Source organism: Eufriesea mexicana, unplaced genomic scaffold, assembly GCF_001483705.2.
Source record: "Eufriesea mexicana isolate 0111107269 unplaced genomic scaffold, ASM148370v2 scaffold11475, whole genome shotgun sequence".
Classification (NCBI taxonomy): domain Eukaryota; kingdom Metazoa; phylum Arthropoda; class Insecta; order Hymenoptera; family Apidae; genus Eufriesea; species Eufriesea mexicana.
In genome coordinates, this window is record NW_016919092.1 from 132,407 (window position 1) to 157,213 (window position 24,807).

General features: G+C 36.5%; 1 protein-coding gene and 1 long non-coding RNA gene across 2 annotated transcripts; one reads left to right on the forward strand and one right to left on the reverse strand.

Moving 5' to 3' along the window:
* Window positions 1–378: 378 nt before the first annotated feature.
* LOC108553638 (xylulose kinase) lies at window positions 379–10,282 on the reverse strand. Its single transcript, XM_017908623.1, has 12 exons — window positions 9,797–10,282; window positions 6,916–6,998; window positions 6,288–6,441; window positions 5,483–5,662; window positions 4,642–4,743; window positions 3,526–3,657; window positions 2,778–2,931; window positions 1,627–1,771; window positions 1,204–1,493; window positions 909–1,006; window positions 618–758; window positions 379–540 (listed from the first exon to the last, which is right to left on the reverse strand). Exons 1-12 carry the CDS (start codon window positions 9,848–9,850, stop codon window positions 469–471), a joined length of 1,605 nt encoding a protein of 534 aa, XP_017764112.1. The 5' UTR covers window positions 9,851–10,282; the 3' UTR covers window positions 379–468.
* LOC108553639 (uncharacterized) lies at window positions 5,590–6,434 on the forward strand. Its single transcript, XR_001890651.1, has 3 exons — window positions 5,590–5,666; window positions 6,133–6,197; window positions 6,354–6,434. It is a non-coding gene; the product is annotated as an uncharacterized LOC108553639 (long non-coding RNA).
* Window positions 10,283–24,807: the final 14,525 nt, after the last annotated feature.

Genomic DNA, 24,807 nt, shown 5'->3' on the forward strand with positions numbered 1-24,807 from the left:
GCTTAGTTTTCATTTTAAAAATTGCACTTAGGTTACCTTGTACTTTTACCACTAAGGCATTAGTGATTTGTAATTAGCTAGATTTAATAAATCATTGAAACAGCATTTGCAAAATATTTGAGATATATTTTTACTTCTATTTCAACGATTCATATTAATTTCTCTAAAAAAAAAGCATTGCTTTTCTATCTTGCATAAGAGATTCACGATGATATTCTATTCGAATACTTTAAATATTTTCGATTTGTTTGTTAAAATCGAAGTAAAGTTTTCAGCGTTCAAATTTTAAAAGCAAACTTCTAAAAATTGCATCAAAAATATTGTATAAAAATCGTTTGGAATGGAACTATGTAAATATCATCAAGTTACAAAACGCTCAAAGTACAACGGTTCTGTTACATTTTTAACTAATATTATGCATTATCGAAGACATAAATGCTCTTGTATTACGTATGACGTTTACATACTTTATTTTGTACTTGTTTTGTTTTTAATTTGATCTATGATTTTTCGGTAACGCACAACCATTGATTTATATATCTGAAGATGTAAAAATTAGAAATGTGACTGAATTGATAGAATATAGAATTAAATTGTTATATATTACTACTACTTACTGAATCTGCGTCATCATAAGGACGACATACGAGTGTCGGTTCTGGCAAACAGCGTGTTATTTCATCAAAGTTGTATTCGTTTTGCAACAAAACATGTTTTGCTTGATAGGCTGCACCCATCATAGCAGAATTAGCTACTTCCTGTTCAATGGAATTACAAGATATTCATAAATACACTCTCATAGAATGAAGGACTAATACATGAAGTTCAAAAAGTAAACATTTACATACAAAGAGAAATATATTAAGAAGATAAAAATTGCTAGAAATTTAATAGAAATAGAAATTTACCGATATATATACCGGTGAATTAAAAACATCAGAGAGTACTTGCAGTATAGCTTTATTTGTAGACGCACCTCCTGTCGCAATAATACGTGTATTTGGACCTATAAATAAAATAGCAAAATAAATATGATTTTTAATAATACACGTCGTGAATTTATTAATATATGTTTTATTGTAACTATCAAGTTTGAAATAAATTAAAACTAAGTTTTATTCGTTAAAGTTTACGATTTCCATAATTACTAAATGTAGCAGAAATATAAGAAAATAAATAGAGAAATTTCTATATTTCTTTTACCAATCACGAAACCAAAATCCTCAGCGTGAGCTCTTTTCGCAACGAATTGTCCCTCGATCAAAGCTCTCACTTCAACCTCTTTGGAGCTGTAACGCGATATCTCGTCGTTCGCTTTGTTGAATCGATGATCGCCAATGACAAATGGCAAAATTTCTTGTGCGTCGAAGTATAAACCTAAATTCCCAAAATTACCCCGTGGAGTACTTTCCAGTAATTCGTTGAAGATCTGCCAAGAACCTTGTGCCGCGCTATCCCGTATTCTTTCACGAGTCAGTGATCCGTTCTTGAAGCTGAAAATTTACAATTTATTTTAGTTCCAAAATTTATAAATAATTTAAATAATTTTAATATCATTTAAATGGTCGTTTAAAAAATTATCCAAATAACAGGATAAAAGAATTTAAAAATAAAAGATGAAATTACCAAAGTAGTGCCATGTAAGATTCATCATCAAGAGGATTGCAAAAGACATGTCCTTCTAGAACAGTTTCTGGTTTGTTCAGCCACAAAAACAAAGTGTCACTTGTACCCAAGCTGCATGCTATGTCTCCTTCCTTCAATCTCATCCCTACATAATAATGTAATGATAATGTAAAAATAGCTTAAAGTCAGAATAAATTTTACACAAAACTTTAGGATACATTTATACGTATTCTTGTTCAAATTGAATTACTACATATTTTACACTCCATTAAACTTGTTGCAATTTGTTAAACTATTTTACCGTACTGTATACCAACGTAAAAGAAACCGGTCTAAAGAAATTTGCATTTATGTATATTCTGGCGTAAAAGGCAGTTTCTCAAAAGACTCGTTTTAACGAGGGACTGATTTTAGGCGACGTCATTTTTACGATCGCACTTTAGAATGTAATTACTAAACTTTTAAGAAAAGAAGAAATCAATTAAAACGACTTTTCCACGTGTTCCATACTAAGTTTCCATTTTCGCTTTATGAATAATAAAAATGTGATAATAATTATTCAAATCTTACACAGGTGCACATATCAGAATTTATGTAATACCCTAAACGATTTTGACTAAAGTAAAAATTAAAGTAGAAATTAAAAATAAATAAATTAAAGTAGAAAAGTAAAGTAAAAATTTAAATACAGTTTCAAATATCGCGACGATATTTACAAATAATAACTAAACAATTATATACAATTAAATTATCACAATAATATCAAGGAAACGTTTAATTTCTATTTTACAAATAAAATGTATACATAAAAGATAAAGGGAATAAAAATTTTAATTTAAAATAGTGTATCGTTGGGTCAATTAAGTATCAAGCGATTGAGAATCCATCCAACAGTTTCCTTAAGAGTAAGTCGCAAATTATAGTTTGCACGAAAAATCTCATTAGTCATTCCGTATGGGGAGCGAAAGTCTATGGTGTATCTACGCGCGCCAATTGGAAACCTATACGCCTGAATATTCATGAGGCCGTTCGGTACTCGCGGAATCGAAACTTGTTGTCAAAAGGCGAAGTAGTGCGTATAAATTAATACCATAGACCCGACGAAAATTATTCGTGGCCAAAACCGTAAGATCAGCGACTGGCTCGCTTACCTATTAGAGAACCTGAATTGTCGCCCGTGAACGCAATTATCCGGCATGCCTCGTCGAAGCCGAATCTCTCGACGAAATAGGACGAAATTGCACCGATATTGCTGCACGAGGAAACTGGTTTTCCGAGTTTTTCTCGTAAACCAGGACCACAAGCCTGGACAAATGGCAATAATAAATATTGAAAGATCAAAGTGTACAGAGTGGTATACGTACTAAAAGTAAAAGATACTCTTTAATTAATTCCTCGACCGATTTGCCATATTCAATTAGCCGGCTACAAATTAACATTTGTAATCGAGTATGAACTTATTAGCATAAATTTGATGAAATTTCGAACGTTTGTATTCCGTTCACCTTGACGAAGGAAATTTTTTTACCAATTTCTCGGTTTATATTCTCCATTTTTGTAATATACGCTGGAATTTTGATATAATACTTAGAGGTTAATATAAATTTGCCGATATTTGCGTTTTTAAGGATCTTCGAATTTTTTCACTCACGAAGATACGAATTTGCAAGTTGATACCCTGGCAAACAGCTTGAACTCTAGAACGGTGAAAACATTTAGGAGTTCGTAAAATTCATTCCGGTGATTAGCGAATAATTTTGCGTAATGTCATACTTAGCTTGAAAATTATCTTGGAAATGTTCAAGGAACGGCTATTTTTATCTCCGAATACGAACGTTTTATTGTATCATATTTTACCATACCCGCTGGAAATCTAATAACCAATCGGCGATAATCTACCTCTAACAAGACGTCATCCCAGTCTTTCGTATGAATATTTAACAAGTTCATTCCGGAGCCATCCGACCAATCAATGGGCGCGAAATCGCCCAGAAACAGGGAAGCGAGAAAGCTGCTGATCAATGAGATTCTCTGAAAGAAATGCCAAAAACGAGTTAGCGCGAACGAACGGTTATAGGATTTTAGTTCACTATTCTATAAAATGCGTATTAGTGGCGAATATATTATCGCATACCCATTATACTATTTACGTTAGATATTTTTGTAAATTTCTCAATATGTTAAGAGGAGCATTCTCTGAAAATATTCTAAGCAGGCAATTACTGATATATTTCTCAGTATAATCGATAAAGTCGATCGAAGTAAATAAAGAACTAAACAGTAGAAATCGTTGTTATTGCGAACATAGAAAAATAACTGTTACAATCTATCGAGCAAATTTGAATATTTTCACCAAGTCGATAAATTGTATTTAAAGCTAAATTAAATTTTCTGTCAATTTTAATAATTTTAATTATTTAAAATTCGAAAAATCGAAGCTTTTTGTTATTAAATGTATTCGAATCTCTTAAAGAATTTTAAAAATGGCGCTACTTTCGAGTAACTGAAATGCATACTTTACCCTTTCGAATAGTTTTTCGAATGGAATAATTCTCGATCGGTAATATGAACTGTAATTAGTTTGATTAATACTAGAAAATAATATTTAGTAGATAATATTTATTATACTACCGTTATTAGATTTAATTATACGATAGTTGTCAGAATATCGTCGATAGAAATTTTTTAAGGATTATAGATGTATTTAAACATTCGCTGACAACCTGAAAAGGCAGCAATTTTTCCATAATCGCAAGAAGAACGATAAGTAGAAGTGACATCGAGTTAGACGGTATCTATTAAAGGGTAACAATTCAAAGAGGCTAGTAATCGGTTGTTATCGAGTACGTTAGCGTTTCTACGAAAGCCACGGTTCGCCGGAAGCTTAGACAGAAATCGGAAATAATGCACTGGTCTGAACCCGCGTGACGAGTCCACACATATCGAGTACCTCGGTCGATTGCCGTCCCGAATAATTTTCAACGAAGCCGGCAGTGTAGTTTTTAGTTGATATACCTCAGTGTTGCCGTAGGCTTCCGGCCTGGTGCGTGCTATTTTTGCGATCTCAGGTCCTGAGAACCTTTCATACGCCCGTGATCCCGTTATCTCCGCCAATTTCTGCAATCAGGCACAGCGACAGATCGGTATAACGATAATTGATTAGCGTATTAATCGTGCCTGTCGATTAATTATGAATCAGTTTGACTCGCGTCGTCGCCGCCAGGACCCTCTGTCGGCGCTATGCGTAACTAACGCGCAATGTAACGTTACATGGCGGCATCGACGCGAGATGTCACGGCGACGGTCCGTTCGGGCGCCTATTAATCGGGCAATTTCGTTCGGCGAGCGACGACCGATAAGATCAATAAAATATTGAATTAATTGCCGCGAAGGTCAACATTGGACTGGCGTCGAGTTTTTAACGTATCTAAAAATACCGTGTGGACAACGGAACGGTACCTGGGATCCTTTTCCATCTTTCCGTTTTCGACTTTGTCAAGCGTCGACGCACGTCTGGGGGAAAAAATATATCCCGAACAGATACGATCGGGAGCCACGGAGAAAAAATGCGTAGTCGCGAAACTTGCGAGGTATGCAAATTGCAAATTAATTCTTTCACGCGAATGAATATTCATGCGAATCGAACCTGGGAATTTCTAAAGAATGGCTCGCGTTACGAAAAAAAAGTTTTCGATCGTATGTACGAAAAACACTCGCGGTAGATGAAAACAAATCTTTATAGACGTTGGCGCGAAATTTAAAATGGGAAAACGCGTTTCGGTCTTTCGCTCGAGTTTAATGAAAGGAACGTGTAATAATATCGATGTTATTTGTAGGGGAGGATGAGAATGCGTACTTTAGGGCCACCCACGATTTCTTCCAAGATTTTACACTCTTTGGTGGTACTGGAGTCCATCCATACAGGCGACAGCGTCACCGAGAACGAAGTGACCAGCTGTCCGTGCAAGAATTTCGCAGGATCCAAATGCTGCAGCTGATTTCGACTGCCCTTGCCCCAGTAAACTGTGCCATGTTGCTATGTAATAATGAACGAAGATAACATTATCGTGTGTGTTTTTTTCGAAGCGGACAAAATGTTCGTGTTTATAGGGGTCGCGCTGTTGCGAAATTTTCTTTCGATACACGTTTACCGAAACAAAAGGAATCTTGGCCTCTGATTACGTTTTTTTAATTATTTACCATCGGTCTTGAATTTATTTTCGTTTAGAACGCAAACAAATTAAATCTTACATTAACGATATCGAAATCCACGAAAACGGAGGTAAACGATTTGTTTGCGTGGAGGAACGAAAAAAAGAAATAAATAAGAGTCATTAAAACTCGATTTTATGCTAATCGACTGTTTTTATAGTTAAATCGTTTATGCCGATAAACCCACGGTCCGTTGTTGCATTTAAACGATCGGGAAACAACGAATTTACTTATCCTTTAAGTTTTAAGATGATAATTAAAATATATGAATATTACATAGAATTTTTTTTCCAGATTTATCGCTTTGGTAATGCTACATAGCGTTTTGTGGCGAAGCTTAATTCCTGTGGAAGAAACTGGTAAGATATTTACCATCCGTGTTATAATTTACGAATCGTGACGTTTCTATTACAACCGACTTGTTTAAAATATATCTTTTTATTCTTTACCTGTGCGCATCCGGAAATGGCGGCCACCCTGCTAAAATCAACGCCACACACGCGCAACTTATCAAGGATCATGTCCAGAGCCTTAACCCACATTAAAGTGGGAACCACGACCACGTGCGGATCTCCTTTTTTCTGAATGACACCTCCATACGTTCTAAAATTGTCGAATGCTTGATTATTAAATTAAACCTATTACAGAGATATCAAATTTCTGCACAGGGACTAAAATATTGGTGAAAATTATCATATTTAATTAATATAATTAGACATTCACAAAAATTTTTACTGTGACAATTTTTGATCATTTTAATAAATCAATTTTTAATACACCAAGTGTTTAAAACAATGACCCTATGTATCAAAGTAACCAATTGAAGACGTAGTTTAGATTAAATGAACATTTTATTAATTCTTTACTTCTAATTTCTAATATTAATAATCTTGATATCATAAGTTGTTCGATAATACAATTATGTTAACAATTTTATGAGGAAAATTAAGTTGAAATTAGATTTAATAGTGATAAGAAAAATTAAGAATAAAAATGTATATGCTAAAACTAAAAATGTGTAAGTCAGTAAAATATTTAATATTTAAATATGCGCGTGAAAACAGTGATTGGACGTACCTAAATTCAGGCAGATCATTGTCGAATTGTACACTGGTTTCATGGAGAACGGCGAGATTATTATCAACGACAACTGCTTTCAACTATAAATACCAAAAGATACTTGTTAATCGGCGCGTGTTAAGTTCAAGATTTTATGAGCTGTTCTTCGATTTTTGATATTTCAAATCGAATAAGTTATGTGAATTAAGGTTTCTATGCGAGAACAGCAAATCTATTTGCAGCACGTGGTCAATTATTTACACTGCACTCTAACGTAATTCGAAGTTTAATGCAAAATCTAAAGTACCGAATGACATTTTTCTTCCAGTCGTATGAATATGCATACAGGTAACGTTTGATATACCGTTGACCATGCTTAATAAAGCGAAAAGCATTCGAAAATACTGCAACCGTGAGGTTAAAACTGTGCAAGAATCGTGAAGTATGTAAGACACGAAATCAAGTCAGTAAGTACGAAATCAAGTACTTAAATAGACAGGTATCATTAACCAAGATCATTATGGAATATGGAATAAGTTATACACGTTATACAGGAAATTTCCAAGAATTAGCTAGATGAATTGTAATGCAAAGCAAATTCTTTATAATAATATGCAAAACAAGGAAATTCGAATTTTTGGAAAATTTTTAATTTTTAATTTTTTAATATGGATAAAGATTAATTTCAATATTTAGGTTATGCATGGTCTAAAGTTGAGAAGGAAGTAAACACAGTACTCGAGAGATAACGCAAATACCTAATTATTCTATTGTAAGTAAGATTAAATATACTTTAACAATACTCTAACGAAACAAAAATTATAATAATAATATTAAATAATTTAATGAAAAGTACTACACGAAATATATCACGAGTAAAAAAATAGTATAGCAATATTAAAATATTCTAATATATATATAAATATATAAAATTATATACACAATATGTATATTGTAAATATATATACCTAATTATTCTATCGTAAGCAAGACTAAAGCCACTTCAACAGTACTTTAACAAAACAAAAATTATAATAATAATATTAATTAATTTAATAATTAAATACTACGCGAGTTAAAAAATGTTATAGCAATATTAAAATATTCTGATATATATGTAAGTATATAAAACTATATGCACGATATGTATATTGTAAATATATATACCTAATTATTCTATTGCAAGCAGGACTAAAGATATTTTAACAATACTTTAACTAAAAAAAATTATAATAATAATATTAATTAATTTAATAATGAAATACTACGCGAGTTAAAAAATGTTATAGCAATATTAAAATATTCTGATATATATGTAAGTATATGAAACTATATACACGATATGTATATTGCAAATATATATATATTATATATATATCTTACAGATGATAGTTTATACTCTAATAATCGTTATCTCGAATCTTTGGATTTTAAAGAATAGGTGATTTTTAGCCAGACGTAGTTGATGAGCAGATAAAAATCATGTCTGATGGAATCGATTACATTAATATGTAATTTATGATTCACTTCTTCCTTCATTTTTAAAGGATGACTAATATTACGTCAAACTGAGTTAATGAGCAGATAAAAATCGTGTTCGATGCGAATTGATTACATTACGACGCAACGTTTATGATTAATCGTTCTTTTTTTTTTTTTCTTTTTCTTTTTCCTTTTTACCAGAGAGACGCACGAGAAACGTTTTGCAATTTCAATTATCGTTTCGACCGCTCCCAGTGTTCCGCGTTTTTCGTTGCGAACGAGATACACTTCTCTTTCGCCCGTATCGTCCAACTGCTTAATGTTATCATCGAGTTAGATAATTGTGACCCATCGGCCGCACTGCGAAACACTCGTATCAATCAAGCAAGATGAATTTTCGTGTCACATTGGTATAAACTATTCGCTGCATTTTTCTCAATTTAAAGGAAAATGGCAAATTTGTCTTCGCGGATTAATTTCTTATTAATTCGTTACTAAATAAAGTGCACGCGTAATAAATAATAAAAAATAATTAATAAAATTTTTCGTTGCTTCGAAAGAACGAATTTTAATTTCATTACTATCGATTCCTTTAACGAACGAGATTACATAATTAATCGAGCATATCGTATAATTAGAAACTCGTGGGTACGATTTCAAATATTTACCAACAGCGATAAGGCAAAGTATGCTGCAACAAATATTTGGAATTTGAGAAAACAAAATATAGCGGGTATTTAGATTCCACGTTGCGAGGCTAAAATTCGGTTCGAGAACACGGTAACCCGTAATATAGTTTTCAAGTACCATAAGAAGTAAGAGATAATCAATACCGTGACAAGTGAAAGGAAAACATACGTTTCCCTTGATTTTATCTCCAATACGTATTTTCTCTCGATCGTAATTTACTTAATTTCGAAAAATAAACCAAAATCTTGCATATTCGTAATTAATTTCGCAATTATTTCTTTGCGATATGACAGTTTTACCAATACGCAGGTTTCATCGATTCGAAAGAAGCGCGCTTTGCTAAGAGCATGCGCAGTAGCCAACGCATACGGACAGCCAGTAAGAGAGCATCGTAAAACCATAAAAGAACAAACTAGTCTTCGAAGCAACAAATGTCGATTTTCTGTGACTAACTATCGTCCAATTATAATAATTGCCTTTGCACAGGGCACGAAGTTACGTAAGCAGGATGAAAAAGGTCGAAAATGGAGGCAAATTGCGGGAAAAGAAAAGGAGAAGAAAAATGAAGCTTCGATACGCGAGTCTGTCACTCGAGTCTCGCGTCAATGATACGTATTTTTCTATGACGAGAAAACGTGTTGCTCGTCAATGATTATTCGTTCGAGGCAGATGTTCGACTCGTGGCAAAAAGCAGATCGCGAAATTATGCGGTTTTTTAAGCGTTTACCTGCTGCGTGCTGAGATCAAGCCCTAAGTATGTCGCGTTCGAAGCAGCGCCCATATTTCAATCGTAGACTGACACGCAATGCGACGAAATCGTGGAACAAATACAGCGTAGCAAAGATGCAACAGAACTGGCAGGTTTGAAAAACTGATACACTTCACTGTGAGTCCGTACGCTTGTTTGAGGCTCAGGAAACTAATGTTCGAACGTTCTAGTCCGTACGTGGTCTACACTCGTTCTCGGCAGAAGCCGAGGCATCGTTACGCGCTGTTTCGCGTACAATACGCGTTGCAAAGTGACTAAATGGGAGTAATCTTATCGTTATTATTAATAATATAACTCTGTTCGTTACGTAAGGCAGATTAATACGCGACGAAAATCGGCGGAGCTGGCGTTACGGGTCTCTTACGATATTTCCATGACATTTCGTACGCAACTGACTCTCCGCGTCGTACCGTTACGAAGAGAGGTTAAGTTTCCGTCGATACTGATTTCCACTCTCTGGGAACACCGAATTTCTTTACCGGCCGATCTATCGCGTAGGTGTTCGCGATAAGCGCACACCTGTATCGCACCTGCTGAGAATTTCTCACAGGATAATTGAACAAGCCTTAGCCATTGTTAGTATTTGAATATAAATTACCGAGCGCAAATTAATGGGATCTAGTATCTTTTCGTAAAACATCTATCCCGTTAAACGTAATACACGTTTCGTTCTATAAAATACGGTTAGATTACGATAATTTATCGTGTAAAACGAAACGTACACAAGACCAGGGCATATTGTGATAAGAATTTAATTGCGTTTACGATAATTTCACGCTCGGGACCAAGGGAAATTATATATATTGCTGAAAGCGTATCGTAGAAGTGTCGCGTTTGCAAATTATCGTGGAAAAAATAGCCTACGTATCCCGGTATTTTTTGAGAGGCTCGAAATAAAAGTAAAATTCTTTACATTAATAGGATTCGCGATACTGGTTTTTAAACCGGTTTGACTCGTAACTGCGCAAACTGCATAGACGCGTCTACGACATTCTACTGGCACGAAAAAAAATAACAAAATGGGCACTCAATGCGCATACTCGAATTATGCTATTTGTTTTAAGAAATCAGGCTAGCAATAAAACGTTAAATCCCAGCGCTTTCGATTAATGTCGAAATAATGCGTGGCTTTAACAGACGTTCCAGAGATTCCACACGCTTCTCAACGAAGATTTATATTTCACGTATTTCGTAGGAATTACAACTTTACCTTTCCAAACACACAGGTAATAAACAGAGGTAATAAATTATCGATAAACAAATAAGGAAAGGAACAAAATTGGAGCATTGCGACATTACCAGGCAAGGTAACCCTAACCTATAATGGCCAGTGTAACAAATATTTTTCTAAATATCTTTCAAAATATTTTTCCAAATATCTTTCCAAATATATTTTCAAATATTTTTCTAAATATTTTCCCAAATATTTTTCCAAATATGTTTCCACCACAAAACCAAATTTCGCCAACTATCTATGCGTTCGTATTCCCAATTCTAATCCCCTTGGTTTTCAGTTACGCATCGCGAAGATATCCACGGAGCTGTAAAATTTCTCGATCAGAGATGCAAGTCCCGACGATTACATCGGCAGGACGAAAGCTACCCATGGCGAGTGTAAGATAAAATATAGTGGAGAGGATTGTTTGGTTGGCCGGCGGCGGGCGGCGTATGGTTTGGAAGGCGGCGAAGGGGCAGTGGCGACGCTGCGATCGAAAGTAGCGTAAAAATAAAACGCGGTGCCGTGGACCATTATGTATACCAGTCCGGGCATAAAGTCTGTCCGAAAAACAATTATCAAGAGCCAGCGCAGAACCATAATAATTTGCGAGAAGTATCGTCGTCCGTGTAATGCGTGGCATCGTTTTCTCCGAAAGACGAAAACGAGCAGCCCGAAGGCGAGCGTGCAACGACGCCGCCCGATACTGGGTGGTAGTCCATGGTGCATCGCGGTGCAATCAGTTGTAGCAACAACCTCGACCGTGTGCGTTGGTAGTGGTGCACGGGCCGTGAGAGTGAGAGAGAGAGGGGGGCGAAAGTATGACGAGAGGAGCAAAGAGGCGAATGGGAGGAAGGGTGGGAGGGAGGGAGAAGGAGATTGTTAAGTTATGTTAGTCGATGTACGGGTTTGTTTGCGTAGTCGGTGACGGTGTAGGAGAGCGCGCGGCAACCGGCAGAGGAAAACGGCGGATGAAAAGAGAAGAAGAGGAAAGAGGGAGGCGAAGTTGCGACCAGGGTGCCAGGGGGTCTGGCCCAAGCCTGTTTGTCGGTCCCGTTGCCCTATAATCGTGGTATACGGATAATGGTTTGGGTTAAGGGACGCCAGGATGGACGGTGCGCGAGGGGAACAGGAGGAAGGAGATCAGAGGGAAGGATGCGTATAGAGGAGCCCCGGGAGCAGCGGCGTCGAGACAGGGCAGTTTCGGACGCCCTGCTCTATACAGACGAGAAGGACGAGCCGACGCACGGCCAATCGAGCGAAACTTTCGCTGGCTCGGCTTGCCTCGCCGTTTGGCAGAGCTTTTCTTTCCATCTCTTGCCCTGCCCACCAAGCCCGCGATGATTTCTGATCCTGCGACGCGAGCCTGAAAATCTAATTACCGAGAAAGCCCACTGGAGAACGTTTCGCTGACGGTGGAACACGCGGCGGTGTGTTTGAGAAATGGCTGTTGAAAAATGTAGTATTATGTTGCCCGCTTCAGATACCCTTCCGAGAATAGTCTTCTCCGAGATTCGGGGATGTACAGCTTTATTATGCTAATAAAGGAAATTAGTTGATCGAAGGATTCCAAATTTTGGGCAGCGTTAATCGATTTGTCGTGGATAGGTGGATAATAGGTGGATAATACGAAATATCGGTAAATATGCAATTTAGCTTTTTTTCACAAAAGGCTTTATTTGTGTCTCAATAAGATGTATACATCGGGGGAGCTTGAAAAAGTAATGTGCTTTTACTAATTTTTCGACAAAAATCATAAAATTGTTAAAAACTGCAGAATTTTACCTATGTACGTATTACCTATGTGAATGTCGATCACTATGATTTTTTAACGCGTTGTAGAGGAAGAGATTCTGAACACCTTTTATCTGAACAATAATTGTCGCTTGTTCTTAATTTCCGAGATATTTGCAAAAATTATCGACACTACCACATCGACTCCGCGGAAATATTTATTTTAAATAATTGAAAAATGTAATAGTATGTTGGCTAGTTCAGATAACCTTCCTAGAATAGTGTTCTTCGATATTCGAGGGATATACAGCTTTATTATGCGAATAACTCTTTGCGGCACAGGATTTCAGATAATAAGATAGACCCATGTTGCATAGAAATTTTTATATCGGTATAAAATTTGTATATTTTTACTAACAAAGGAATCGCATAATGTAAAAACATAAAAATCTCCCAGCATGCATTACGGTGCATCAAAAAGGTGGGACACTTTTAATCTTAATGTGCCCCAAAGGGATGAAGGAAATTAGGTGATCGAGGAGTTCGAAATTTTGTGGAGTATTAATTGATTTGTCGTGGATAGGTGGACGAGATAATACGAAATATTTATTTCGAATAATTGAAAAATGTAGTATCATGTTGGCTAGTTCCTATACCCCTCCGAAAATAGTCTTTTCCGATTTTCGGGGGATGTACAGCTTTATTATGCTAATAAAGGAAATTAGTTGATAGAGAAATTCCAAATTTTGGGGAGTATTAATTGATTTGTCGTGGATAGTTGGACGAGAGATAATACGATTTTATATTTTATATAAAATTGGCAAAAAGTCTGTTCAAAGTCTGACATGTCTCACTGATAGACGTGCTCGATGTAGGATATCAGACACAGGTATTGCCCGTTAGGTGTACTCAACGAGAAAATGATTAGTAGATTCCTGAGAAAAATTTAGCCCAGGTTCCTGGAAGGATACGATAGCTATAAAACATTGCTCTATAAATCTGTTGTCACCCGTTCGATTTATCATCGATCGATTTACGTGAACGAAAAGATCACACGTGACGTTACCTTCGTCGCGAAGATGATCGTAAATGCCAATCGATTTATTCATGTTCGATATATTTAGTTCTTTAGTTCCACGTTATTCCATTTTCATATTTTATACAGACATTTATATACGATTACGTATAAAGAAAAAGAATAAATAATTCAACGAAACAATTGATTGATCAAAATAAAAAACCCACATTCTGCCTCGGACCGTGTAATTAAATTACAGAAATATATTCCTCGAATTTTTCTTATGGAGCCTATATAAACCGATATAAAATTTCAAACCTTTTATCTCGCTTATTTCCATTCGCTTTTGTTTTCTGCCATAATCGTGTATTATAATTTTGCACGTCACAGCCATGCACTATTCAAAATTTTATTGCACAATCAAGAAATTAAATACGGGAGAAAAACAATGGAATCTTTACAAAAATAACGCTTTCCAATTATTATAAAATTCAGAGTTCCACGATCTTTTTTGTCATAATCGTGTATTATAACTTAGCACGTCTCAGCCATGCACTATCCAAAATTCTATTCCACAATTAAGAAATTAAATACGGGAGAAAAACAGTAGGATTTTCATAAAAATAACGCCACTAGATTAGCACGAAATTCAGAGTTCCACGATATTTTCTATCATAATCGTGTATTATATCTCAGCATGTCGCAGTCATGCACTATTCAAAATTCTATCCTACAATTAAGAAATTAAATATGGGAGAAAGACAATAGGATCTTTATGAAAATAACACTCCTCGATTACCAGAAAATTCAGAGTTCCATGATCTTCACTGTCATAATCGTGTACTATAACTTAGCACACGTCAGCCATGCACTATCCAAAATTCTATTCCACGATTAGGAAGTCGAATACGCGAGAAAAATAGTAGGAGCTTCACAAAAATAACGCTACTAGATTAGCACGAGATTCAGAATTCCACGAACTTTCCTGTCATAATCACGTATTACAACTCAGCACACCTCAGACATGCACTATCCAAAATTCTATTCTACCATTAAGAAATTAAATACTGGAAAGAAGCAATAGGATTTTCACAAAAATAACACACCTCGATTACCATAAAATTCAGAGTTCCACGATCTTTTCTGTCATAATTGTGTATTACAACTCAGCACATCGCAGCTGTGCACTAACCAAAATTCTATTCTACCGTTAAAAAATTAAATACGTGAAAAAAGCAATAGGATCTTTGCAAAAATAATGCTACTAAATTAGCACGAAATTCAATGTTCCACAATCTTCTCTTAATCCTGTATTATATCTCAGCATGTCACAGCTATGGAAAATGTGGAAAAACAACAGAATTCTCATAAAAATAACGCATCTCGATTACTATAAAAATTCAGAGTTCACGATCTTTGCTGTCATAATCATATATTATAACTAAGCAGGTTGCAGCCATGCATTATTCAAAATTCTATTCTACAACTAAAAAATTAAATACAGAAGAAAAGCAATAGAATACTTACAAAGATAACGCATCTCGATTACCATAAAAATTCAGAGCTCGACGATCCACGCGGACACCACGATGGACCCAGCACGGTTCACCTGTAACAGTGAGTTGAATGCGTGTTTAACGCGTGAGGCAGGCGAAAGAACGCAACGCGTGCGAGGAGGGGTTGGCTTGGTTGCACGTTTTCCGCATTGACAAACGCCGGGACCGGGGTGGAGGGTGAGGACGCGGAGGATCGGAGAGAATTTTTTGGAAGCGTAGAGTTTCATTATCTAAACACATCGTGGCGGAATATATCGACAGGGCACGGGAAAAAAGAGAAGGGATGATAGGGGTGGCGCAGGAACGGCGGATGGCGTCGGCGACAGCCGGCAGAGCCACGTCGTCGCCGTGGAACGAACGACGACGGAACGACGGCCGGCTCTCTCGTGCAGACGAACGAAACGTGGAGTGAGACGGAAAGGGAGAAAGAGACAGCCGGGCGCCGATTCCAGCGACCGGCCGGCGCTAACCTCGACGCCAACCGTGGAACGTCGCCGACGTCGCCGACACCGTCGCCGCCACTGGCCGACCCACGACACCACCACGACGTAGACGACGAAGACGAAGACGACGACGACGACGACGACGATGTCGTCGACGACCACGACGTCGACCAATGCAGGAATACTTCTTCTGTTGGCATCGTGGCATCGTCACGACGGGGGTGGGACGTTGCTCATCGGTCGCCAAGCCGGAGGGCGCCCGTCCCTACTCCCAGCACCCATCGCATCCCCCTTTGCACACCGACACATGTTCGCTCTTTGGTATTGTCAGCTGAAATTCCCTATCCCGGGATACGTCAATAGCGTGATGTTTTGTTCAGGAATAATTATGAATCCTGGACTTACGTGGCGACCGGTGCCAGCGTGTCTTTACTATCCGTCCTGTTCCTCCGTACGTCCCCCTCTGTGGAAAAACCCAACGGTCCTCCCCTCCAGCATTGACAGCAAGAACGTTTGTTCTGGGGAATGGCGTTTGGTTTTATGGTTCTTACGGAATTCATGTAATATCGATCAAGCCGAAAGAAATGTTTTCAAAACCTGTTTACCTCGGAAACTTTTCCTCTCCGAGCTGGCTCACGGCTCCGGGGGTAATCGTAAATAGATCAACGATTGAAATTAAGGTCGCGTCCGGACGCGTGAGAGATCGTTACCGAGTTGTTCTTTTTTTTTTCTTTTTTAATCGAGGGAACGCAATGGAGTCGTATGGTAACGCGTGCTCGATGCGAGTTGCATCTGCAACCTTTCTCACCAAACGGTACGCGTAATTGATCGTTAATATATCGCGGCGCGTCAGAGAGCAGCGAGCAAATTGACAGGTATCGCGTGTTTGAAAATGGTCACGGCGCACCTAAAAATTCTTACGACACACTGATTGAAAATCATTCGTGTATAATACTCTTGCGTTCACTCTGTGTATTTAATCAATTATTTTCCCGGTGTTCCGATATGGTAGCACATAAATTAGCGCATTCTGTCAACTGTGTTTACAGATACGGATCCTTGAATTTGCCTAATTGCTCGGGATTTTTCATGAAAGATGCAGATACTTGGTCGCGTGAAATTTGTTGCTAATTTCTGTCTGCTATTTTTACGAACAATTTGTTGCGTATTATACTGTATTATTATTATTATCATCAAGAGTGACCAAGACTTAATTGGTACGCTATCATTTGTAATTATTATCCAAGCGACGTGGAACCTGGAAAGATATTAGCAACAAAAGCACTCTCCCAAAATTCTATCGCTAAATTAATCGCGAATTATAATTATTGCGCGTTCTCCATGCACACACGCGCGTTCGTTGACACGTTCACTGCTACGGTGGCCATCTGTGACCGACGCTTGCCTCCTCAGTGGGGGCATGGTGGTCACCAGTGTTTAATAATTCATAGTATTTCAACAACATTCGTAAATTTAGCGTTAATAATAAATCTTTCATTTCAATTGATTTGTAACTATTTTCTTGTATGAGTCAAATTGGCTCACTTCGGTAAAAATAGGTATATAATCAACATCTGTTAATAAAATATCAGAAGGTGCAAGTTGAAACAGGATGTCAATAATATAACCATGCGTTTGTAACGATTAATATAAATTTTATTAGAGATCTATCGTACACCGTATTCACGATATGACGTACAATTAATTTCAAGGCTTGCCAACACGAATATATTTCAACAACATCCGTAAATCCATTGTTAATAATAAATCCTTCGTTTAAATCGATTTGCAACTATTTTCTTTGCAAAATGCTTCAATTTTCTTGTACGAGTTAAATTAGCTCATTCTAGTGAAAATAGATATATAATCGACACCCGTAAATTTATTTTTAATAGTAAATCTTTCATTTAAATCGATTTGCAACTATCTTCTTCACAAAAAGCTTCAATTTTCTTACGATTTACGATCATTTTCAAATACGAATCAAATTGGCCGACTGCGGTAAAAATAAGGGTATGATCAACATTCGTAAATCCAGTGTTAAGCACCACGGGAACATAAAGGTTCATTGAACAGCGATCCGAAGGATCGAGTCGCAGTGTCCCTAGATCCAGAACGATAACTCATTTTTTCGGCGGATAGAGACGGCGCCTGTGTGTATGGCGGATGCTCCCTCCCGGTACCATGTTTTAACCCATGCCAGCGCCTACCCCCGCATATCCACGAAAAGTAGAAGCGACCATTGGGGCGGAAGATGACTACGACGGCTCCAGCGTGGGGCGCCAAGTGTTTTGATGCTTGTTATGCGAAGGGGAGCTTGATAAACAACGAGCTGGAGAACGAAGCCGGACCTAGATCGTCACCATCACCTCTTCCACCCACACTCGAAACCGACCTCCGACTGACTGGCTACGATTGTGTCATTACAACGGAATTGATATCGCGATGCTATAACGTCCCTTCTTGCTTCACTCCGTCTACTATACACCGTTGGTCGGAGGGTGCTCGTAAAGTGGAATCGCTAACGCGCGTTGATTGCTTGGCAACAAATTGAAATCGCCGGTACCGTTACAAATGTGCAATAATCCGTGGAATCTAAAAGTATCCGGCAGACCTTGTTTCGGTTTGTAAGCTTTCTAAATAATATACGATACACCGTTCGGGAGAGAACCGTAAGTAGGGGATGAAGGATTATTAATGCGGCCCGAAGGCTGCTACTAGGGGGTAACGCGATTCGAATCTCGAGATTTGGATTATATTTCGTTTGTACAGATGATAAAGAGACGAGTTTTTGATGAAGAGACGACAAACTTTTGTCAGGTCGGTGTAATTAATTTTTGTAATTAACTCTTTCACTGGCACCGTACTTTTTATATGGTATACTCAGGGGGTCACGAGAAAATTTCCATTATTCTTAGGATGTAATAACGAATTATCAAATATAGCAAAGAAAAATAAAAACGTGCAAATTATTCTGAATTTCGGGATTTAGATTATATTTCGTTTGTACAGTGAGGGGATGATAAAGAGATCGAGAGACGAGTTTGTGACAGACATGTGTCAGGTCGATGTAATTAATTTTTGTAATTAACTCTTTGACTGGCGCCGTACTTTTTGTATAGTATACTCAGGGGGTCACGAGAAATTTTCCATTATTCTTAGGATTTAATGACGAATTATCAAACAATATAGCAAAGAAACAGAAAACGGTGCAAATTATTCCGAATATCGTGGTTTGAATTATATTTCTTCTGTACAGTGGGGGGATGATAAAGAGGTCGAGAGACGAGTTTGTGACAAACCTTTGTCGGATCGGTGTAATTAATTGTGGGGGGTCGATTAAGATTGGTTTATTCCGATATTAATGTTTAACACTTCGACTGCCACGCGCATTTTATATAGTATACTCAGAGGGCCATCTTGACTGGGGCTATGGTGGTCATCAGTGTCCGACGATATTAATTTTAAAAATTTATATTTCTCTATTTTAATTATTCTTTGAAAATTTGAACAACGTAAATAGATAAAAGACATTAATAATTTGCACCATTGTTTGAAAATTCCTCATTATATCGTATGAATAATAGAAATTTTATCATCGCCCCCTGAGTGTGCTATATAAAAATTTCGTGGCAGTCAAAGTGTTACCACTAAATTTACGGACTGAACCAATTCGACTCATTAAAAATTTAATAACTATATATGTATAAAACTTAAATATTATTTTTTAAAAACATATGTTGGTTTTTAGTTACGTAATGAAATATATATAAATATCCAGCGATACTAATTTTATAAATTTACACTATTTAACTATTTTTTGAAAATTTGAAGAACGTAAATGAATAAATAGACATTAATTAATTGTTTGATCATTCATCATTGTATCGTAAGAATAATGGAAATTTTATTATATGGCCCCCTGAGCGTGCCATATAAAAACTTCGTGACAGTCAAACTGTCAAACAGATAATTGCACATAAGACAGATAATTTTGACATTTGTAGCAATGAAAATTCAAGAAATCCTTCTTTACGATATCGAAAGAAACACGAAGGGTATTAACTATCTTATTTATTTTATTTACACATGGAAAGAAGGAAGAATTATTATGATAAGCGAGTTTTTGCTAATTCCGTGCAATTAAACAAATTTGATACAGCGTAATTATAGACACAGTCCATAGTGCAGAGAACTATGTTTAATTAATGAACCCGATGATATATCGATGATTTTAATATTTATAGTGCATATATTTTACATAAAACGCTGTAACGAACGAAAACAATTTAAAGCAATTCGCCATATAATATCACTTATAATATCAACTTCAAGAATTAAGAATATTAATCGTTGTTTATTCGTGAATATTGGTTTCATGAGAGTTGAGCGTTGGTTTTATATGTGTGAATGGTATTGAGATATATTAAATGAAAGTTATTTGGTATGATATAAATATAATATGTGCGAGTGGAATCTAGTGTGAATATTGATAAAGAATGTTTAGAAAATTGTGTCAGAATGAAACAGTTACGTGAGAATCTTCAAAGAGTAAACACGTGTTAACCCTTTGCACTCGACGATTTTTTGGCTAAAGAGGAGTAGGAATTCAAAGATTCTCTACTAAAAAACTGACAATACTTTTTAGAGCAGTAAATAAAAAATTGTATAATAATAGAATCGTAGAATTATTTGATTTAGATACCTCGCACACTGTTACATTACATTAAATTTGATATATTAATTAATATCGATCATCCAAATTTTATGAAATGGTAACTGAAGCTGTGAAGATGTGAACATTGAAATATTATTATATAAATATACTAATGTCCATTTCTATCCACAATCTAAATCCTTTCAGGCTACGCCATAAATTTCCTACGTCCATTTCAACACCATGGGTTATTTCTACATATAAAAAATTTCCGTTAAAATGGCGGAAAGTTGAATAGCTTGATGAAGTTTGCAGTTTCGTGGTAATTATTTTCTTTTAATTTGCAATGCATTGGAGCATGGAATTTTTGATATTTCGGGACGAAGTATAGAGAACTTAGGACACTTTCATAATTACCGGCACATGTATTAACGTCATTTGCACTGGACGAATGAAGACAAGTGAAATCTATTAGCGAGCGCATTATTTCATCTCTATAATTAAATTATCAATATTCAAAGCATAACAATTGCCCTAAACTTATCAGTATTATAAGGTCATCTCTATTTTTATTTACCACACTGCAAAAATGAAATGTTGTACAATAAGGAGTATAGCGTGCAGTGTGTATTTAGATGACTGTGAAATTTTATGACGTTTGCGGTGCAATAGAGATAGAGATTTAAAAAGAGGAAACATGGTTTCCATTTCTATCCGCGTTATTTACATATAAAAAGCGAGGAGATTATGATAAACAAGTTATTATTACCTCGATGCAATTAAAGAGATTTGGTACTGATCGTGGTACAAATAATTTTAATATTTATAGCAAGAACGCAAGAATATTGATTAATTCTGAATAATAATTAATCGATCCGATAATATCGTCGTAATAACGGAATATGGTATTCGCGTGATATGCACGTTAATAAAACGTTGAAATTTTACCTGGTGCTTTGCAACTTTCCCATGGGAAACAGTTGGATAATTCGGTTTTAAGCACCACGTGAAATAGCAGCAGTGGAAATATCGAATGGAGGGAACAGCGCTCAAAAGCGGTCGAATTTTTGGTTATCAAGGCTGGTTGGATAATTTATAATGTTGCATTCCAACGCTACGGAATTAGATGCACTAATGATCCTTCTCATTCCGTTTCACCCCATCGCTATCATTATCCGCGTTCCGTTCTTGCGGCCCGCCCAAAACGAAGCATGCATTTAAATGCATGTGCTCGCCAGAAATAGTATTTGACTTTTAACGAAACAAGCAAACATACGTTTAGCATTTATCTGCGTACTTAGCACCAGGAAAAACACGAATACCCCAAGGATTACAGATAGGTTAACGTATAGCGTGCTCTAAGAATAAAATGGTTATTATAATTATAGCCGGCCGTTCCAGTAATACGAGAAATATGAAATGGCCGAGGGTGCGAATTCCTTTGTTTCTCGCAATTATTTCTTAGAAAAGTCAAATTTTCCATGTATATTTTTTTAATCGCAATAATTTCTTAGGAAAGTCAAATTTTCCATGTATATATTTTTAATCGCAATAATTTCTTAGGAAAGTAAAATTTTCCATACATATATTTCTAATTGCAATAATTTCTTAGGAAAGTAAAATTTTCCATATATATTTTCTTAATCGCAATAAATAATTTTTTTTGGGAAAGTAAAATTTTCCATATATATATTTCTAATCGCAATAATTTCTTAGGAAACTAAAATTTTCCATACATATTATTTTTATTGAAATAATTTCTTAGGAAAGTAAAATTTTCCATATATATATTTCTAATTGCAATAATTTCTTAAGAAACTAAAATTTTCCATGTATGTTCTTTTAATCGTAACAATTATTTAGCAAAGTAAAATTTTCTATATTTATTTTTTTAATCGCAATAAATAATTTTTTTAGGAAAGTAAAATTTTCCATATATCTCTTTAATCACAATAATTTCATTACTATAAACGATAATAAATATCGTTTAAGAGACTCAAAAAAAGACGTAACAAATTTTTCTACTCTTTCATTCCAAAATCACTAATTTATTCAATATTCTTAAATTCAAGAATATTCTACAAATATATTTTCAGTATAAAATGAAGACAGTAATATATATACCTTACATACCTAGATTTCATAAATTTCATAACCTATAAAACGTTTTCGATACTCAGATTACGAGACCACTCGATAATCAATTGATAAATACAATATTTCATACATTACGATCGAATCGGAATTAACGAGCGACATAATCACTCGCGATTATCTAAATATCTATAGATCCACGAATGGCTAATAGCCGCGGTAATATAAAAATGTTCCATCAGTTAAATAGCATAAACAATTGCAGAGAGGAAGCCGGTCGTGTTTACGGGAACGAATACCGTCGATTTAACCGTGCTTTACGTCCGCGGGGAAAGAAGCCCGACTCCGTGGAAGCAGACCCCGGAACGGGAGAATGCTAGCACAAATGACATTGTTTATCTCCAGCGCGGAGCAAGAAAAGTCCTCGTATACGGTTAGTCGTTCGACTTCACTCGGTCAAGCACCTTGGTGTGTACGATTGCCAGCGTGTTCTCCTCGTTGGCCATGCATGCACGTACATCTCCCTCCTAGCGCCCTCTCGCTCGCTCTCTGTCTGTCTCCGCCACCCTCGCCCGTGCGCGATAGTACGTGCTCGTATACAAGCGGATCGAGAGGGTAGCACACGTACACGGACGCATACGTGTTCACCGAATGGCGTCAAGATCCGCGTCGCCACGTTACTGGCGCGCCGCTGCTGTGTCGCCGCGAATTCGCGCCGGACGAGGCCGCCCTTAGGCAACAGACAGCCACAGGGGTGAGCAGACAGGCTCCAGTCGTCCTCTCTACACTACGCTACATATTGCACGGTCGTCGGGCTCGCGGCCAGTCGACGCTCGACGATCGACGCAGTCGGTCTTCGATTCTTTATTCCAATTCCTCGTCCTCCGATCGATCGGCATTCTCGACGACGCTCGTTTCTCCAATCGCGTTGCGAACGAATATTTACCGGATCGCGGTTATGCGGCGAATCCAAGCGGTTCTAGCGGTGCGCGCCGTTCGAATTTCCCGCGCTTCGCGGAATCACCGTATCGTCGTTTGAAGTGCCGGTGCGTATAGCCTGCTCGCCGTGGCCAGTCTGCACACACGCTTGGGAGAATTTACGCCGCGGCTAGCGTGGATTCGCTGTTGCCGACATTCGTGGGAGACTTATGTCGCTCGGTAATAATTACCATAACGAAATGTTTCGAGATTCACGGCGGAAGGTTAATTTATGGTATGTTACGTTTACGTTGCAGCGTTTATTCCTTCGAATTGCTTCCAGCGATTCGAGTGCTATCTAGCGGGTTCAATTTATGTCACTTTCGTGATATACTAATTCTCGATGTAGAAATAGATGTCAGTCGTTTTTGCAAACTGTTCGCGATATACATTGCGGAGAATAAAACGTAAGATAAGGTCGATTATCAATAGAATTTTTGTATTATAATCATAATTCTTTAGATAAAGAAATCGTGTATTGTTGTTATTGTTATTGCAAATACGAAGTTTTTGAAATATGCTATTAGATCGTTTTAGGTTAAGGGACCGTGTATGTACGTTGTGTAAGTATTTGGAGTATTTTTGCGAATCGAAACGAAGTCGAATCGTGTTTTACATTTAGTGCATTGAACTCTAGATTACGGGAGTCATTGTTGGAAGTTCCACCTCGAATTCGGGCACGGCGCATGTGCGACAGTTAACCAATAGCGAAGGGTTATCGTTGCAACAGGTAAGAAATGACGAGAGTTCAGTGATATCGTGCGTTTAGCAACCACGTGGTCCGAAGGGAGGAAATCTGTCGAGTATCTTTATGCAAAGACAATCGTTATGAAATGGAATGCTAAAATTTTGTTACACTTCACGAGTCAGACTCATTTTAACCGAGAATTTTTCGTTATCTCTTTTAACAAGTTTAATTTAACATTTTTTATTATAATAATTAAAATAATTAATTTAATATAATAATATGATAATTAAATTTTTTAGATTTCCTGTCTACCTTTATGAGCTTGGATTTTATTCAAAATATACAGTATTGTTTAATCTATTTATTATAAAATACTAAATATAATTACTATACTTTACATTCTTCAAAATACAATATTCTTTTCATTTTTATCTTTTAAATCTTTTTGATGGGCTGAAGTACATTTTAAATTAAGTCAATTTATTTACAATTATTGCCTTCTTTTTTTAAATTATCTGCAAATCTATCAATTTATTTCTCATTTTGACGTATCTCAAATTATTCTTCAATTTTTTATTTTCCACA

Coding starts and splice junctions, on each gene's coding strand:
- LOC108553638 (XM_017908623.1), bottom strand. CDS start 9,850: ATGGGCGCTGCTTCGAACGCGACATACTTAGGGCTTGATCTCAGCACG. Junction 6,999..9,796: donor TTGATCTCAGCACGCAGCAG/GTAAACGCTTAA, acceptor TGGTATTTATAG/TTGAAAGCAGTTGTCGTTGA. Junction 6,442..6,915: donor AATGATCTGCCTGAATTTAG/GTACGTCCAATC, acceptor CGACAATTTTAG/AACGTATGGAGGTGTCATTC.